Source organism: Scyliorhinus torazame, unplaced genomic scaffold, assembly GCF_047496885.1.
Source record: "Scyliorhinus torazame isolate Kashiwa2021f unplaced genomic scaffold, sScyTor2.1 scaffold_589, whole genome shotgun sequence".
In the NCBI taxonomy this organism is placed as follows: Eukaryota; Metazoa; Chordata; class Chondrichthyes; order Carcharhiniformes; family Scyliorhinidae; genus Scyliorhinus; species Scyliorhinus torazame.
This window is the reverse complement of record NW_027308316.1, coordinates 65,522-84,602: the sequence shown is the minus strand read 5'-3', so window position 1 is coordinate 84,602 and position 19,081 is coordinate 65,522. Positions and strand designations below refer to the sequence as shown.

The 19,081-nt window shown below is 48.7% G+C and overlaps 1 protein-coding gene across 1 annotated transcript; it reads left to right on the top strand.

The window, feature by feature from the left end:
* Positions 1 to 4,354: 4,354 nt before the first annotated feature.
* LOC140406531 (uncharacterized) lies at positions 4,355 to 17,641 on the top strand. The gene is made up of 2 exons (XM_072494535.1): positions 4,355 to 10,531; positions 17,170 to 17,641. Exon 1 carries the CDS (start codon positions 4,414 to 4,416, stop codon positions 10,492 to 10,494), a length of 6,081 nt encoding a protein of 2,026 aa, XP_072350636.1. The 5' UTR covers positions 4,355 to 4,413; the 3' UTR covers positions 10,495 to 10,531; positions 17,170 to 17,641.
* Positions 17,642 to 19,081: the final 1,440 nt, after the last annotated feature.

Below are 19,081 nucleotides of genomic sequence, written 5' to 3'. Positions count from 1 at the left end.
GACGGTGAGGAAGGAGATGAGGGAGGTTTTGAGTCTGCTGGTGGAGGAGGCGGTTTCCCGGTGAGGACGGAGGTGGCGAGCGCAGTGGCGGAGGTGCGAGAGCAAGGGGAGGCGCTGAAGGAAGTGGAGGAGACGTTATTGCAGCACGGTGATCAACTTGCCTCGATGGGGAAAGAGATGCGGAAGGTGATGGATACTAACAAGGATCTGCGAGGAAAAATGGAAGACCTGGAAAACAGATCCAGGCGACAGAATTTGAGGATTGTGGGGCTGCCCGAAGGAGTTGAAGGACCAAAGCCGACTGAGTATTTTGCCGCGATGCTGGCAAAACTATTGGGGGAGGGGGAGGATCCCTCCCGATATGAACTGGATCGGGCTCATCGGTCGTGGAGGCCAGTACCAAAGGCAAGTGAGCCGCCAAGGGCAGTGACTCTGTGCTTCCGTAGGTACAGTGTGAAGGAGAAGGTCCTGAGCTGGGCCAAGCAGAAGCAGGTGGTGCAGTGGGCTGGAGCTGGTATACGTGTATACCAGGACTTTACGGTGGAGCTGGCAAGGAGGCGGACTGCCTTCAACCGGGTGAAGAGGGCACTGTACATTAGCAAGGTGCGGTGCGGCATTGTATATCCAGCGAAGCTGAGGGTGACTTACAAGCTCAGGGACTTTTATTTTGGAACGGCGGAAGCAGCGGAGGAGTTTGCAAAAGCAGAAGGACTGTGGCAGAACTGACAAATTGAGGAATGGCCATGTGCCGATGTAACCTCATGACTGTATTTTCTTCTTTTTTGTATCACTGCGCGCGGGTGTAGAGACTAAAGGAGCCAATGTGGTATATATTTGGACAAGGGAAGGGACGGGACTTTCACTCAAAATGAGAGTTCTTTGGGGTGTAGGTGGATATGCGGGGTTTGTGTGCTAAAAGGGGATCTTTGGGCTTTCCTAGGGCCGGGCAAGTGGGAAAGGGACCCGGGCGGGGGCCTCCACGCTGGCCGGTGTGTGCCGGCCAGTGAACGGGAGTGAGGTGGGGGGAGGGGCTGTGGCCATCGGAACCTGGTAGAACAGGGTCCGAGTGGTCTAGCCGGGGTGGAAAGTTGGGGGAAGGAACCGAGGTTGGGACGAGGAGTTTTACAAGAGGCAGTGGACGGGAGGGGCTGGAGACCTTTGGGGGGGGGGGGGGGGGGAGCTCTGTAAGATTAAGGGTGACTACGGGTAATCCCTGGTTCCTTTTTGTCATTTGTTTATGTAAACATGCGGGTTGAGGTTTGGGGGTTGGTGGGTAGATGGGATCGTTGTTATTATGGGGACTGACATATCTTGCTGATTATTGTTTATTGTTGATGGATGTAAATGTGGGAGAAAAGGAGGAGAATAATTTTTTTTTAAAAAAAAACAAAGAACAATACAGCAAAGCAACAGGCCCTTCGGCTCTCCAAGCCTGTACCAGTCATGATACCACCCTTAGCCAAGGCCCTCAGCACTTCCTTGTGCCGTATCCTTCTATATCCATCGTATCCATGCATATGTCAACATATCTTTTGAATGCCAGTAATGTGTCTGCCTCCACCAACCGCCACCCTCCCCCTCCCCCCCTGGCAGCGCGTTCCAGGCACTCACCACCCTCTGTGTAAAAAACCTGCCTCGCACATCTTCTCTAAACTTTGTCCCACGGACCTTAAACCTATGCCCCCTCGTAACTCACCCTCCACCCTGGGAAAGAGTGCCTGCCCATCCACTCTATCCACGCCCCTCATAATCTTGTAGACCTCTATCAGGTCGCCTCTCAACCTCCATCGTTCTGATGAAAACAGTCCGAGTCTATTCAGCCTGTCTGCATAACTAACACCCTCCCGACCAGGCAACATTCTGGTAAATCTCTTCTGCACCCTCTCCAAAGCCTTCACATCCTTCTGGTAGTGTGGCGACCAGAATCGTGCGCAATATTCCAAGTGCGGCCGTATCAAGGTTCTATACAACTGTAGCATGACTTGCAGTTTTTATACTCGACGCCCGTCCAATGAAGGCATACCTTGTCCACTTGTGTTGCCAGTTACAAAGATCTATGAACCTACACCCCCAGATCTCTCTGACTTTCTACATTCCAAAGAGTTTTGCCATTTACGGTATATTTCCCCTTTATGTTAGACCCTCTATGTGCAGGATAGAGGGGTCAATTACTAGGGGGCATAGGTTTAGGGTGCGAGGGGCAAGGTTTAGAGGAGATGTACGAGGCAAGTTTTTTTAAACAGAGGGTAGTGGGTGCCTGGAACTCGCTGCCGGAGGAGGTGGTGGAAGCAGGGACGATAGGGACATTTAAGGGGCATCTTGACAAATACATGAATAGGATGGGAATAGAGGGATATGGACCCAGGAAGTGTAGAAGATTGTAGTTTAGTCGGGCAGCATGGTCGGCGCAGGCTTGGAGAGCCAAAGGGCCTGTTCCTGTGCTGTACATTTCTTTGTTCTTTGTTCTTTTGAAGTCGACTCTATGGATTCTTGAATAGCAACAGTTGCCGTGCAATGTAATCTACCTCTCACGAGACAAGGACTGTTCCATATCTCTTCTTTTCATATTTACTTACTTTGAACTCAATTTTCCCTTATAACCTTTATGATTATGTTTTACCGTTTTCTTGCCGTTAGTAATCAATAAACTATCTTTAACTCACGAGAGCCTGATTAAATGAGCTCCTTTTAAAACATAACTATTGGGTCTGGGAAACAGGTACCAAGAAAAGGGGTCGTTTTTAGACTAATCCTTGTTGCTACCCAACAGGGGGTGGGGGTGGGGGGGGGGGTTGAATAAAAGACAAGGGAGCCAGTTCATACCTCCGCATCTGAGATTGTAACAGTTTGCGGGTATCACAGCCGGAAGGTGACAAGTCGAGGAGGTCTCGCTCAGAAGAACAACTTTGGAGAACCTCATCTGGGGTGGGTCTTAACAATGCTAACGCAGCATCCTTCTTCGCAGTGCAGAAACGGTTCTGACGACTTGCATGGCAGGCCGTTAACGGTTGTCATTCAGTCGAAAGATGTGCAGGTTAGGTGAATTGGCCACGCTAAACAGCCCCCTTAGTGTCCAAAGATGTGCGGGTTGAAGGGCGGGGGGGGGGGGGGGAGTGTGCGGGGATAGGACTGGGGGAGTGGGGACTAGGTAGGGTGCTCTTGGTAGGATCGGTGCAGACTTGATGGGCCAAATGGCCTCCTTCTGCACTGTAGGGATTATATGGATTCACATTTAGCAGACTGTCACTGGCAGTTACACAACAGTAAATTTAAGTAGCATTTATATATACACACCACCTTTTATCTCCTCGGGCTCTCCCATCGCACATTGTGAACAATGATGTACTTCTGAAGTGTCGTCACTATTGAAATGTAGGCAAAGTATAACAATCCAACAGGGCTGTCGGAGTAGATGCAGGGAGGATTGGATCATCTAGAACCAGGGGATACAGTCTTCCGATACAGGGTAGACTATTTAGGACTGAGAAAAAGAAATATTTCTTCACTCAAAGGGTAGTGAACCCTGTGGAATTCTTTTACCACAGATCGTGTGGAGGCCTAGTCACTGAATATATTCAAGCCAGCAGGAATATGCAATTGAGACCCCCCCCCCCCCCCCCCCCCCCCCCCCCCCACCCTCCCCGGTGGGGTGGGCCTGTGAGACAAAGGTATAGATTTTGGGGCCTTTTTCCACCCATGACACGTTCTTTTCATCTAATTTTCCCCCCTCCTTCTGTGTCAATCATCCTGTAAGATTATGTCCAATCTGTTAGTCATTGTTCCATGTGCCTGCTACTCATAGATCATAGAATCCCTATAGCGCAGAAGGAGGCCATTTGGCCCATCAATTTTCGCTGGCCCTCTGAAAGAGCACCCCAGCTAAGCCACCCCCACCATATCCCTGTAACCCCATCTAACCTGCAAATCTTTGGACTGTGGGAGGAAACTGGAGCCTCTGGAGGAAACCCACACAGACATGGGGAGAACGTGCGAACTTCCACACAGATACCTAGGTTCCTGGTGCTGTGAAGCAGCATTGCTAAACCACCATGCTGCCATGCTGCCTGTGTGCTTGGCATGTTACAGATATATCTGGTTAAAACCAAGTAAACTTAGTTAGAGACAAGCAAGCCATGGACCAGGAAGAATTTTCTCCACAGTGGCATCTTGTAACCCAATCTTGCAACTACAGTTGACAATTTAGAGCCAAGATGTGTTGACATACCAATTTACAATAGGCAAAGTTGACATAAAATTGTGACAATAGTGAGTATTGTGGGCAGGATCGTATGTTTTATAGTATGTTTTTTTCACCGAATTGTTAACATTCTGACTTCTTTTTATTCTTAGGAATCATTAATAACTAGACAACAAGAGCAAAGCTGATCAGGTGAACCAAGTTAAACACATAAGATGCAACACCATGTTCCAAATAATTCTGCTCACCGTGTCTTCGACAATCAACATGGGCTGATGGCATCATACCCATTGCCCCAGCAGGCTCTTCGGAGATCTGAATATGCTTATGATGGGTCGCCTTCATCAAATTGCCAGTCTTGGAAGGTCAGTTGTGGATCTAACTATTTTGCGAATGGATCTGCACCAAGTTACTCATATGACGATGCCAATCAACTTGCCTACCCTTCAGATGAATTATCATCGTCTTGCTGGGGCGCCACTTCTTATCACTCCTATCTGTTGTCCTCACTAACTGGAGATTCCCAATCTAAAATTGGACCCCACCCTGCCTATTCGAGGTCTCTGCAAACGGAGAGCCAGCCTACTTGTTTTCAAAATAGATCAACATCATTGGACTTATCGTCCATCAGAACTCCCTCTGAGTTTGCACCTTCTCAAAGCAGCTCGACACGGTGGAACCAAAAGGCCCACCCAAGCGTTGGGAATTTCCCATCACATCAAAGCCCTGCCTCTGGTGGTGTGCCCCCTGGAGCTCGGAGCTCTCTCGCGACTTGGGCGGGTTCACCCCTGCTGAACCGTAAGATTTGGCCCGTTTCAGAGCAACGGCCGAGGTGGTCTGACCATAAGACGGCCTTCGCTGCTGGACCCCCCGTACATTGTTGGAATGGCAACGCATGTTCCAATCGTCAACAGGTTCACGGTTCTTTTCGCCATGCGGTTCGCCAGCAGCCTTCCGACGTAGGCTATCACGGTCTGGACCCATTTCGAAACCTTAACACTGGAGTTTGCAAAGACTACCACGTGTTTGAGGCTGGCCAGCTGGGAGAGGGAATGCGGGTGCTCCGATGGGACAACATCTCTCCTCCACAGGCAGCAACTGGGAAACACTTTATGAAGCTTTTGCAGGAAGGGACCCTCGACTACATGTATGGAGCAGGGGCAAATGGAGATGCTCTTTGTACTTGTGGGGGGTGCTCACCGTCTGCTTCGGCTCTGCCAACAGATGCTCAAATGTTTAGTAGCCCCACTTCTCAAAATCACCCAATAGACACAAACCAAAGCTTTTGTGGCATGTACTCTCAAAAGAATTCTCAGTCTTCTCGCAAGCGAAAGAGCTCAGAAGTACTGAAGTTTCTCCCAGAGCTTACCATCGGAGAGTTAAATGCCTTGATTTTTGCGTTTGAGATTACCGAGAGAAGGAAACGAAAAGCGGCCTGGCTGGACTTGCTGTCCCGTAAAGTGAGGGCACAGCAGCAGAACCCCGCAGCGGTGCATTCGAACCAGTTTACAACCCCGAACCCATCGTCTCCGGGCGCAATTCTAATACCCGAAAGATCTGCCGATTTGGTGAACGGACAACATTTGGAAATCCTGGACTCTTGCCCTCCTCAAGCTCTCCAGGATCTACAGAAGGATAAAGGACACAATTGGCAGGCTTCCCGTGTCGACCATCTGTCTCTCAACGCAAACCCAACTAATTATTCAAACTTTAAGGATCCGAACAACACCACATCAATCAGCAATCACTGTACCCAACACAGAAACTTGGACGGCTATCCTGCTTGTCCAAGACAAGGTACGCAGCGGGCTTTAGCTCCCCACATGGTGGACCAGCAACACTGCCAGTCACTGGCAGAACAAACCAGCCCATCCCTCCAAGCTCACGAGGAGAAAGAATCCATTTGTCACAATGGTGCAGGGACTCTTTATTCCCCCACTTTCGGCGCTGAGTGCAACATAGCAGATTGTTCATTTAGCTGCTTTGACTCCAGCTCAACGAGCCAGAAAACCTTTGCCTCTCAACCTGCGACCCCCAATTATCTGGGCTCAAACCAACAAAATGGAGGATGTCCTCCTCCCCCACAGTCACTGGATGTCATAAATGCAGCAGACGCAAATCAAACCGATACTCCAGACCCAAAGGCAAGTGCTACTCAGCATGATGAGCAGGGTCTGAAGGAAATCAGAGCCTTATACGATATGTTGCGAACTTCGTACAAAAAGAAAATGAACAGTTGTTCAAAACGTCCGAAGCTCGAAGGAGGCTATTCCACCAGCGTACAACCGATCTTGTCTGAATTGAGCCAAATGACCATCACCTCGTCGGTGCCTGGCAGCCATGCTTCCCAGGGGGTTGACTGCCAAGACGCTTGGTGTCCGAGCGCAGGTTTCCAGTCGAGTTCACAAAACACTATGATAGCCCAGCAGGTGGCAGAGTTTGTGCACAGTGAATGTTCCCCAGTCGTTGAACCGTGCATGTCGAGCTCTTCCACTCCCTCTCACTCAACAGCTCAGGAGAACCAGAATGCAGAAACCTCCCCTTCTGTGTTTGAGGTTTTTAGCGGTGTGAAAGATGCGGCTCCTGTCACACCATCAGAAGACACGACGGAAGGGTCATTGGCGCATCCTCTCCCGTCCGGGGATCAAGTCATCTGTGACGTTTGCCCAGGTGGCGCCAGGCCTCTCACCCCAAACTCAGCTGATGCTCTGAGGCCATCGAGATGCTCCAGCGAGGGGTTGGCAAACCTGCGACCCGCGGGTGAAATGGACGATGCGCGCCCTCCTCAAAGTGTATCGGCGGGCCAAATCCCAGGGGGCTACCTTGTCAGTAAGCGCTCTGCAACTTTAGGGGGCTTCCAGGAGAACTTGACTCAACCGGCAAGGCCTGAAGAACTGACCGCTGGCGCAGGTGTTCCCTTGTCAAATGCAGAAGCGGGTGGTCCAGAGCATGTTGCTACAGATCCACTTTCAGAGAGATTTCCCGAACAACAGGTTGCCTTCCCTGCTGCATCTTGCAAACCGCTCGGCGCTCCATCAAACCGAGCAAACCCTTTGGTTCGCAGCCGAGGGCCGTCGGGGCTGCGCTGTGAATCCAGCAGTGGGGTTTCTGCAGGAATCCATACCGAAAATCAGCCTGGGCCTTCTGACCTTTCCACCACAAACAATAGCAAAATAAATAATGTATCCACGGAAAAGGAGTTACACCCAGTAGCAAACTCTGAGGTCCTTTCAGCAAAGCAATCAGATACTTTGGAATTCATTTTACGCTCTTTAGGTATCATCCCGGAGGACAATGATGGAGTCGGTGCTGTAATTCTGACTTCATTGCCTTCCGGGGTAACCAATCCCAATCGGAGCACAGCTGCCTCCTTGCCAGCACATCTACCTTGTACAGACGAGAAACAGACACAGTCCTTAATTCAACCGTCATTTAATACAGCAATATCAAGTGAAAAGCAGCAAGTGATTGCCTCACCGGATCCTCATTCGATAGGGTCCAAGGTAACCAGAGATTGGTCAGATGTCGCATCTTTCTGCCCTGGAGAGGGCCAACAGACTTGGACGGTCAGAACAGCGGCGGTCAGAACAGCAGTTGACCCTTTACAGGATGACAGGACAACCTCTGCTGTCGGCAAACTGAAACCTGATGGAGCATGCCACTCGATCTCCGTTCATCCACCCAACGGCCAGGCGGAAAGTGGTCAGAATCCAGTGGTCGCCACAGCATGTAATGGCGCAGACCACAAGCCCCCCTCGCAGGAAGCTGAACTGGAAAGTGCGATAGCCTCCTTGGCTTCAGTGAGCGTAGGAGGCGGTCAGAATGTCGAAGAAACGCTAGCTGGTAATCTAGCTTGTGCCCGAACAGTAGGACAACACAATGTCGTAACCAGCCCGGTTCAAATGGAACATGACACGTTGAACGGGGTCGCAAGTTGCATAGAGAACGATATTTCGATTGGTCCTGTCAGCTCTTCCGTTTCACACACAGTTTCAGCTGACTTTGTTGGACCGCCATTGACTGCACGGGTTGAAGAAGTGCAGGAAGCTCTGCCTCCTTCTTCTGCAGGCGGTGGTAATTTACTGAAAAGTCTGCTTTCTCCAGCCAGTGCCCCATCCTGTGTGCAGTGGGCACAACTAACACAGTTAAGAAATCCATGTTCTGTGGGAATGAGTGGAAGCGACAGTGGCTACCCATTGAGGAATTCTTCAGGCTCTTTCTCTCCTACCGAAGAGCCAGATCTAACTGACTGCTCGGGTACCAGTGCGACCGATGTAAGTTTATTTAGGTATGAGCAGCATGTAGATGATAGGCTTCATGATTCACGGAGAACATTATGGCAGCAGCTGGATGCAGTTCCAGACGAAAGCACTCCAAACTGGACCTTTGAGCCGTTTGAAACTCCTCTTTCAGTGACACACGGCAGCCGAGAGGGCCTGAGGTCGAGCAGTGAAGAAAGCCTTGAAAAGCCAATGGACTGTACCCTGGTGGCTGCTGCCGGCAGCTTGCCCGGGACGGGAGATTCATCGAGCAGGGGTAACGCCAGCAACTGTCTGCATGTGATGCAAGCAATACTGTACTCCAGAGCTAGAGGGCTGAGACGTGCGAGAGCAGCTTCGGGAATTCGTTCCTCCCCTGGCAATGGCAAAGCAAACACTGGTCGCCTGGCTGTCGGGCAGGCATCGCTGGTGCAAAAGGGAACACTTGATGGCCGCACAGGGGCCTCGGAACATGCGGCCAAGGATTTGCTATCGGGAATCAGGATCACCTTTGTGCTCTCACTTCCAGAATACTGGGAACACTGGAAAGTCAGAAACAGCGCAAAACTAATTTCAAACCTGTTGCTCACCACCGGCCGGGAGTTGCTGCGATCCTCGGAGAAACGGAGGGATTTTCCCACAAAGCCGACGGAACGGCACCCAGACGACTTAAAGGGGCCGTCGTGTGGTGCAGCGGGAGCTAGTTCAGCTTTGGAAGAGAGTACGCAGAGGGAGTTCATTGCAGACTTAGCTCACACCCAGGTGATTGTGCCCCTCACAAGTGATTCCTCCACACAGCTGGCCGACACAAATATTTTCAGCATTGTGGCTGATCGTTGTGAGAGTGCTTCCCGCCCAGCGGAGGATGTGACCAGAAACCCCGCCAGCGCTAATCCTGCCAGTGAAACTAATACGCTCGATTCCACAAGCGTTTCTCCCAAGTTATCGCCGGGAAACGGACGTTGTAATGAAAGCCCAGCTGAGGCCGATGACGGCCCAGCTGAGGCCGATGACGCGGGTGTGCAAAGCGGAGCATTAGAGGTGACGACTCTGAACTTTTTCAGCAAAAACCAATTGCGCAGCGTGGATGAGCTGGAAATGACGACAGAGTCCATTTTGCGTTTCTGGTCTCCTTGCGAAGAGCTTGCAGGACCGCGCCCTCCCCATCAAGAGAAGGAGAACGATTTCGCTTTTGACCGTGGCATGGAGAGGCTACACAGTGGGCACAAACTGCACACTGCAGCGAGCGCAGCCGAACTGAATAATAGCACACACAATCTGAATGCAATGCATTGTCTCCATTTTGGGATCACTGCGACTGTCGACAGGAGGCAGCTTCATGGAGAGAAATCCCATCCAAACGAATTGTGCAGCGCAGCAGAGGTCGTTGTGTTTGAGGAATACCAACCTGAGCCGAGGGAGAGCACCTCCAGGTCCAGTCTGCTGACCGATGAAGGCAGAATGGGTCATTGGGCTGATACCACTTTAAGTAATGCGTCGCTGGACACTGACAAGCCTAATGCTTGCCTGCAAAAGAGCAGTAGCCGAATAACCCAAGCTTATGGGGACAAAGCCGAGATACCTGTACCAGTTTTGGTAGCGAATAGCGGGGGGACCAACCACATCGATGAGTGCGAACTCCTAAATCGAGACCAACAGAATCCTGAAACTTCAGCACAACCTTTCGGTGATCAAGAAGGTTGGAACGAACGCGAGCCTAACATGGACGGCTTGAGCGAAATAAAGATTAAGGTGCTGAAGCACCAAGAGCTCAAGAATGTTCTTTTTGAGTTGTCTAATATAAGACCGAAGGATTTAATTCCCAGTCCGGAATCTAAAGTGGCTGCTGAAACTACTGAAATGGACAGCACTGGAGGAGCCCATTGGAAAACCTCGGGGAACTGCGACTTGCTGGATGCGGCCCGTCTGGATGCTGCACATGGACAGGTGGAAACCTCAGCAACGGAATGTTGGTCCGACCCAGCAGTCTCTGCACCGACGTATCTGGACACATGTGGCAGCAGCCTCCAACACTGATGAGGACCACTGTCATTGTACCGGCTGTGCAAAAAAGGTAATGTGAAAATCCAAACCATAAACATCTCTTAAAGAATTCCTGTCTGTCCACCATTTCCACATTGTTAAGCTTTCAGATGGTGCTTTTGCACCGGGAGATTTGAAATTTGGGGGTGTGATCTTCAGCACTTTGATCAAGGGCACCTTGCACTGTAGAGAGTGTGTCATAAGAAATGAATGTTGAGACTCTTGATGCTGGCCTTCAAAAAAAAATTTAATTTACCAATTAAGGAGCAATTTAGCGTGGCCAATCGACCTACCCTGCACATCTTGGGGTTATGGGGGTGTGAGACCCACGCAGACACAGGGAAAATGTGCAAACCCCACACGGACAGTGACCCGGGGCCGGGATCGAACCCGGGTCCTCGGCGCCTTAAGGCAGCAGTGAGCAGACCTTCAAATGGTGAAAAACGTAAAGTATCAACAAGTAGAAAGAGAAGTGAATCACACAACCTTATTCTTTCATTGACTGTAATAAACGTGTTTTAAAATTGCCTCAGGCCTCATCAAACAGAGATCCGTGTGAATATACAAGCCAGCCTGCATTTCTTAACACAAAAGCAGATTCTGGAATCTGAAATAAAAACTGAACATGCTGGACAATCTCAGCAGGTCCGGCAGCACCTGTGGAAAGGGAAGGGAGCTAACGTTTCGAGTCGGGATGACTCTCTGTCAAAGCTTTCAGGCTATTGGACTTGCCGGTGCTGCAGACGGTGGGGGGGGGGGCGGGGGCGGTGAAGGCGGATGGTCTCGCCTTTGCCTCGCTAATAGCCCAGAGGCGAGTTCTGCTTGAGTGGAAATCTCTGACTCCGCCCAGTGCCTCGGCCTGGTTGGGTGACCCCACGGTCAAGTGGACCATCAAGGGGTCGGTTCAGGAGTTCTACCTGAGATGGCAGCCATTAATTTCCTGCTTTAAAGAGTTAGTCACCATGTGGTTGAGGAGGGGGGCGGGGGGGGTTAGTTTTCGATTGGGAGGGCGGGCGTTTTTGGGTGTGATCTACATTGTTGGTTGTTTTTCTTTCATACTGTAAATTATAACATTTGTTTTTAATGATTATATTGTTAAAACTGAAAACTCTTTAATAAAAAGTACCTTTGAAAATGAGTGGACAGAAGTTTGGCAGCTGGAGTAGAGGTTGTCCACTTTGGCAGGAAGGATACAGACGCAGAATATCCTCATACATAAAACATAAAAGGTTAGCTTGCATGACCTGCACTAGGAAGGCAAATAGAATATTAACCTTCATTGCAATGGGGCGGAGTGTTGGAATGAGAAAGCCTTGCTACAAACCTGCAGGACATTGGTGAGACTGCACCAAGAGGACTGTGTAGTTTGGGCCTCCATATTCAAGGAGGGATACACTTTCATTGGTTCAGAGGAGGTTCACTAGGCTGATTCTTCAGAGGACGATTTGGCCTGACACGATTTAGCATGTTGGGCCGAAACATGATGGGAGTTTAGAAGAATGGGAGGTGATCGTATTGAAGAAGATAAGTTTCTGAGCAGATAGGGTGGGTGCTGAGAGGCTGTTTCCCTTCACCGGGGTTGGGGCATGGCGAGGGGCTCGAGAAATAGGAACACAGTTTAAGGATAAGGAGGTCTCCCATTTAAGACAAAGATGAGGAGGAACCTCTTCTCTCAGGGTCACTCATCTTTGGAATTCTCTACTCCAAAGAGGATTGGAGGCTGGGTCATTGAAGATATTTATTTGCTCTACGAGGACGTCAAGGTTTTTAGGGTCAGATGGGAAAATTTGAGTTGATGCCACAATCAGATCAGCCATGATCATATTAAATGGCGGAGTAGGGGCGAGGGGCCTACTCCTGCGCACGCTCCTTTTCTTACATTTTTGTGCTCTGTTCTCATCCTCCTTTCCCCGTATCCCTGCCAATTTTCCCTTAAGGTTGCTTATCTGATTGCCTTTTGAAATACATCACTCAATCTGCCTCCACCACCCCTCAGTCATTGCAATCCTCATCTCGCTGCGTTGTTTGAAAAAAAGCTTTTCCTCACATCTCCTTTGATTCTTTCTCCAATCACTTCAGATCCGTGTCCTTTAGTTGTTGCCACTTCCATCCGCAGGAGCCGTTTCTGCCTGTCTATTCTGTCTAGGCCCCTCCATGACATTTGAGACCTCTACCAAATCTCCTCTCGACAGTGTCTGCTCAAAGGAAGACAAGGTCAAGTCTATCCACATGACTGAAGACTCTAAACCCTGGAAACATCCTTGCAAAGGTTTTCTTCACGTTCTTGTATTGACGTCACATCCTTTCTGAAGGGCAGGGCTCACAATTGGACACAGCATCCCAGTCAAACCAGGGTTGGCACCCTTAGGCCCAACTTCTGACAGAACTTCTCAGCTGAAAATATTTTCAATGTAGAATAAAAGAGGCAGTGGCAGCAAGGATATGAGTCAGCGGAAGGACAGGAAACAGAATATTGAATGGTTGTTTTTTTGGACTGGTGGAAGGTCTGGAAGTTTCATAAAGGTTTGTCATAGCGGCTGTGTTATACTCCATTCCTCTGCTTATAAAGACCAGAATCCCATATGCCTTTTGAACCATTTTTTTAACCTGCCCTGCCACCTTCAACAACTTCTGCAGTTCCCCATCCCCCTTCAGAATTGCGCCCTTTATTTAAATCGTCTTGCCCTCATTCTTCCAATCAAAATGTATCACTTGCACCTCGCCACATTAAGTTTCACCTGTCCTGTGCCCCTCGCTCCACCAGCCTGTCTGTGTCCCCTTGTCGTCCATCGCAGTCCCCCTCACGGTTCAAAGCTGCCACGCTTTGGTGTCAACTGCAAATGTTTTGATTGTTATTAATATAGATCAGGAAAAGCAGTGGCCCTAGCACTAATCCCGAAGGAAAATCGCTGCATCCGGTCAAAAAAAAACAAGCATTCGTTATCCTGAATGTGAGCAACAGAAAGATCCATTGGGGGATAAATATTGGCCAGGATACAGGGGGGGGGGGGTAAATCACCAAGGATCATCTTCAAGTAGTGCCATGAGATCTTTTACATCTATCCGAGGGGGCAGAAAGGGCCTCATTGGAAAGATGGCACCTTTGACAGTGCAGCACTCCTTTAGTGCTGCACTCGGAGTGATAAGATTTTGTGCTCGAGTCTTTGGGCACTGTTGCTACTGCCGTAATATTTTGGCCTGAAACTAGCTGATTAAACACAGACCAAGAATTGAACCTCTGTTGCTTCCTCTGGACAATCCAGGTAAGACCTGGAGGCATTTACTGCCTCTAGGTTTTGATATCTAAACTGGGGCAGTACCATTGAAAATATGACCACCACACTTACCTACGTAGATTCTAACATCAACCCCTTGTGAATTTGTGGGCCCATCGCAGATTTGCATTTTGGCTCAAAGCATTTGTTTTGTCTCCAGCAATGTCTCAGGGTTAGTCAGAACAGAAACTTGCATTTATATCACACTTTCAATGTAGTACAGTGTCCTCAACCCAGCTAAAGTATTTGTTTTGACTTCAGCGACAGGCGGGTGAGCAGCACAGTTAACAACTTGTACCGGTAACATAGTGAACTGTTGTGGGGCATGTAATCATTTAGACAAATGTTTAACATTGAACTGTAAAGATAGTACTGCAGGTGACCAAACGCTTGGCCCATAACAAGTGAAGTATCTTGGGTGCTGGAAATCGGAAACAAAAACAGACAATGCTGGAAATATCACGAGGTCAGGCAATATCTGTAGAGAGAGAAAGGTCCTTGGTCCAGAGCGACACGGCACAGTGGTTAGCACTGCTGCCTCACGGCGCCGAGAACCCGGGTTCGATCCGGGTCCTCTGGGTGCCCAATTCTCTTCCTTTCCAATTATGGGGCAATTTAGTGTGGCCAATCCACCTACCCTGCACATCTTTGGGTTGTGGGGGTGAGACCCACGCAGATACAGTGAGAAAGTGCAAACTCCACACAGACAGTGACCCAGAGCCAGGATCGAACCTGGGACCTCGGTGCCGTGGGGCAGCAGTGCTAACCACTGTGCCACCGCGCTGCCCTGTCACCAGGTTTGTAAGTTGAAACACAATTACTGTTTATATATAAAGAGATTAATGGTAAAATAAGCAGTGAATGCAGCGGAATAGCAACAAGCTAACCAACTACCGCCTATAACTATCCCACCCTCTACCCTCACACACAAGACAGACAAACACAGAGATGGGGGAAAAGGGTAAAACATTAAGGACGAAGCTCAAAAGAGCTTTGTCTTTGTTTCCAATGGTGGTTCTGTGCACTGGTTGATCTAAGGCTCAGGTTTACAGTTGGTGATGGTCTTCTTGGCAGAGTCATTCATTCAGTATAGTATCTGCAGGCAGCAGGATTTCTGAAGAGCCACATTAGTTCTTATCAAACTGGGCCTCCAACTCAAAGGTTCACACTCAGACCTATTTCTTTCCAGAGGCACTCTGTCTCACATCAAACCCTGCTTCCAGCTCATGGTTTGACTTCAAACCTTTCAGTCTCGAGAGATCCAGTCTTACTGGATAGAGAACCAGCTCTCGCGGTGGCCTTATGGAAGAGAGCTTGGCTGGATCTTTGAACATGTGGGTTCAGAACCAATCATGACCTGTTACCGGGCAGAACACTACCTTTCAGGCATATTCAATGGCCACCAGCCACATCAATTAATCTGAGTCTAAAACAGCACAGCCTTCTGAATCTTCCTGTTTTATTGAAAGGTGCAGCCTTGAAGTCACAGGTCCATTAAACATCCATGGATTAAAAATGTAACAGCAAAAATAAAAGAAAGGGAAAATAAGGAATTGACAGGGAAGTAAACAGGAAGGACCCTTACACTTCCAGAGAAAAGAACCTCTGGTTCTTGGATCATTCCAGCCAGTTATAACGTCTCAGTTCTGTTAAATCTAGTTTTGTTCTGTACATCTTCTACCATGCCTCTGAATGCGCTTTTATAAAGCAGAACTGTACACCATATTCCAAGTGTGATCTAACCAAGGTTCTATCCGAATTTAACCTTAACAGGCGGGATTCCCCCCCGCATCCCGAGGCATGGTTTCCGGAGGAGGCCCAGCATTGGCCGACGGCAGGATTTTCCAGTCCCAAAACTGTCAACGGGGTTTCCGGTTATTCGCGCCATCCAATGCCAGGGAACCCACTGCAAAACTGGAAGATGCCGCTGCCGGAAACGGCCGGAAACTCCCACCCAGTGGCCGGAATTCTCCGGCCGCTGGCTGGCGGGAGATTGTCTGGAACTGCTGGCGGCCCATCCCCGCCCTCGGGTTTCCCGGCACTTGGGGTGGCTTCAATACGATTTCACAGTGACAGCGGGGGGGGAACTGAGAATCCCTCCACCGAGAAACGCAAAGCTGAGAGGCCAGAGGATCCAGCCCAGTATCTCTGTTATCCACTCTATCACCAGAGAAATGAAGCTCAGTACTTTCTTTAGCCTTAATAATCTTCATCAGTACTTTGTGATTTGTATCCCTGTACCTCTGTTGCTATACTCCATTCAAACACTTATTTCCCAAGGAGTGGGTGACCTCCATATTCTTCCTGCCAAAATGTTCCACTGCAGTATGTAAGAACAATGAAAACATATTGAATATAGAAAGGTGTAGGGTTACCTCTGCTCCGAGGACCCGGGTTCGATCGGAGTTTGCATATTCTCCCCCGTGTCTACGCCCACAACCCAAAGATGTGCAGGGTAGGTGGATTGGTCACGCCAAATTGCCCCTTAATTGGAAATAAAATGAGCAAGAAAGCACAACAGCGCCTATTCTTTCTCAGGAAACTAGGGAAATTTGGCATGTTAACATTGACTCTTATCAACTTTTACAGATGCACCATAGAAAGCATCCTATCGGGCTGCATCACAGCCTGGTATGGCAACTGCGCGGCCCAAGACCGCAAGAAACTTCAGAGAGTCGTGAACACCGCCCAGTCCATCACACAAACCCGCCTCCCATCCATTGACTCTGTCTATGCCTTCCGCTGTCTTGGGAAAGCGGGCAGCATAATCAAAGACCCCTCCCACCTGGCTCATTCACTCTTCCAACTTCTTCCATCGGGCAGGAGATACAAAAGTCTGCGAACACGCACAAACAGATTCAAAAACAGCTTCTTCCCCACTGTCACCAGACTCCTAAATGACCCTCTTCTGGACTGATCTGATCTCTTCACACGCCTTCTCTACTGAGTAGTACTGCACCCTATGCCTGTGCGTATGTTTGCCCTATGTATTGTCTTTTCATGTATGGAATGATCTGTCACTACGCAGAACAATACTTTTCACTGTACCTCGGTACACGCGACAATAAACAAATCATATCCAGATGGGCACTTTAAATTTTTTTTAAAAAGAATATAGAAAGGGGTTTGGGGAGAGAATTCCCGAGCTTGGAACCCAGATAGACAAAGACATGTCTGCCATTAAAGAAGCGGTTAAAATCACAAACGTGGAAGAGGCCAGTGTTTTAGGAGTGCAGCAATCTTACGCGGGTTATCGCACTCCCAGTTACAGAGGACGGGAGGATAGTAAGCACACAGTATGCTTGATTATGCAGAGGGATCTAACTTTGCAAATGTGGATGCACCCAACTGCTGCATATAAGGTTCTTACTCTACTTGCCCTCTATGTTTACAGGTCACTGATGGAATGACTGAAATGTCAAGTCTCTAAATGCCACAAATCGAACTCTTCACTGTACCACATGTGCCTACACTATCTCCAACAGAAGAGAGAGCTGCCTCGGAAATTGTGAATGTGTTTACCGTCTCCTCTTCTGCTCCGCCCGTCACCGAGCAACTCTCTTGAATGCCGTCAATGGACACCTCACTTTCACAGAACATCCCAGCGTAAAAATAAATCAAGAGGTTTTCCTGCGACGTGTGAGCCTCTGCAAGTTGCGCCGTCGGGGAAAACTGTACCAAACATTTTCACTCGCGAGGAAACAGAAGTCATGTCGCAGGAGAATTGATGATGAGCTGCAAGGTTTTTTTTACTCTGACAGGACTTGGCACTGGGAGCTCACGGCAAGGCAAACAGTGCCGGGACTGGTACAAGCCTGCCACTGTAAAGGGATCGTTTGTAAATATTAATGACAGATGAAAAAGTCGCTTTTGTGTAATTGTAAATATTATTGATGAACAATTGTCTGGAATAAACGATATTCATGTTGTACTACTGCTGTCGACCACATCCAGACTTTCAGATCAGCGACAACAGACTGAGCATGCTATGATGATAGGACCATATTTTGGGAACCACTGATAAATACGCTATTCCCAATCTTTTGTGGGGCTATGGGTTGGGAAAGACAGGTTGCTGATTGGGGAAATAGGGAGAAAGAGTTCCAGAAAATTTTGACAATTCCTATTGGGGTGACACAGTGGTTAGCAGTACTGCCTCACAGGGACTTGGGTTCAAGTCTAGCCTTGCACGATTGTGGAGATCGCACGTTCTCTCCGTGTCTGCCTGGGTTTCCTCCGGGTGCTCCGGTTTCCTCCCTCAGTGCAAAGATGTGCAGGTTAGGTGGATTGGCCATGATAAATTGCCCCGAAGTGTCCAAGGATGTGCAGGTTAGGTGGGGCTACGGGAATAGAGCGGGGGAGTGGGCCTAGGTAGGATGCTCTTTCAGAGGGTCGGTGCAGACTCAATGGGCCGAATGGCTTCCTTCTGCACTGTAGGGATTCTATGAACTAGAGAAAACTCAGTTGCAAATCTGAAAACATATATGCATGGCATATTAATAGGAAGAAGGTGTCCACACCAAGAAATCGCTAGCTAAAACCTTGAAGGGAAAACTTGCTATGCAGCCAGTGGTTAGGATCTGGAAAGCATTCCTGAGGGTAGAGCTATGTAAAGATAGATATAATTAGATGGAATATAGATAATTAAGCGCAATTCTGACATTACATTTTAGGAATAAAGATTCCCTTAGTACAAATAAATTGTCACTCCTTTGAAAAGTTTGTCCAGATATCTCTGCTCTACACAATACTGATCTAAGACATGTTATCTGATGATGCCAAGTGTCTATGGCAGCGGAATGTTTTTTGAAGGGTCTTTGAACATAAGGAGCGTGGTGTGCACTGATATGGTAAGTACACAAAATGCAAGTCCTGTCAATGTTTTTAAAATCCTGCTAACATTCCTTTTGCTAAAAGCTATCAACGGACGTTAAAATCACTTTATGGTGTATAGCATATCCAGTTTGCCTGGAGAATCTGATGGTACAAGTTTGGGAAAGGAATTCCTAAGAAACTGGTACAAGCTAGAACCATATATCGCAACTGTGAATCACTTATCAATTCATGTAAAGATGGCCAATCACGGAGATAGTACCTCACGCACGTTAGCCAGGATTTTCTGCTCCCATTCACGGAGGCTATGTTCGGCGCCAGGTGAGGAATATAACGCAAGTCGTGTTTCACGACGACTTGAACACATAGCTCGATTATCCCCTCCCCCTCGTCAGAGACGAGTCAATACTAAATTAACATTATTATCAGGCACATATGTCAGAATCATCCCACCCATTTCAAAAAAATCCATC

Bases quoted from the DNA above. Each gene is read 5' to 3' on its own strand.
- LOC140406531 (XM_072494535.1), top strand. From the start codon at position 4,414: ATGCAACACCATGTTCCAAATAATTCTGCTCACCGTGTCTTCGACAAT.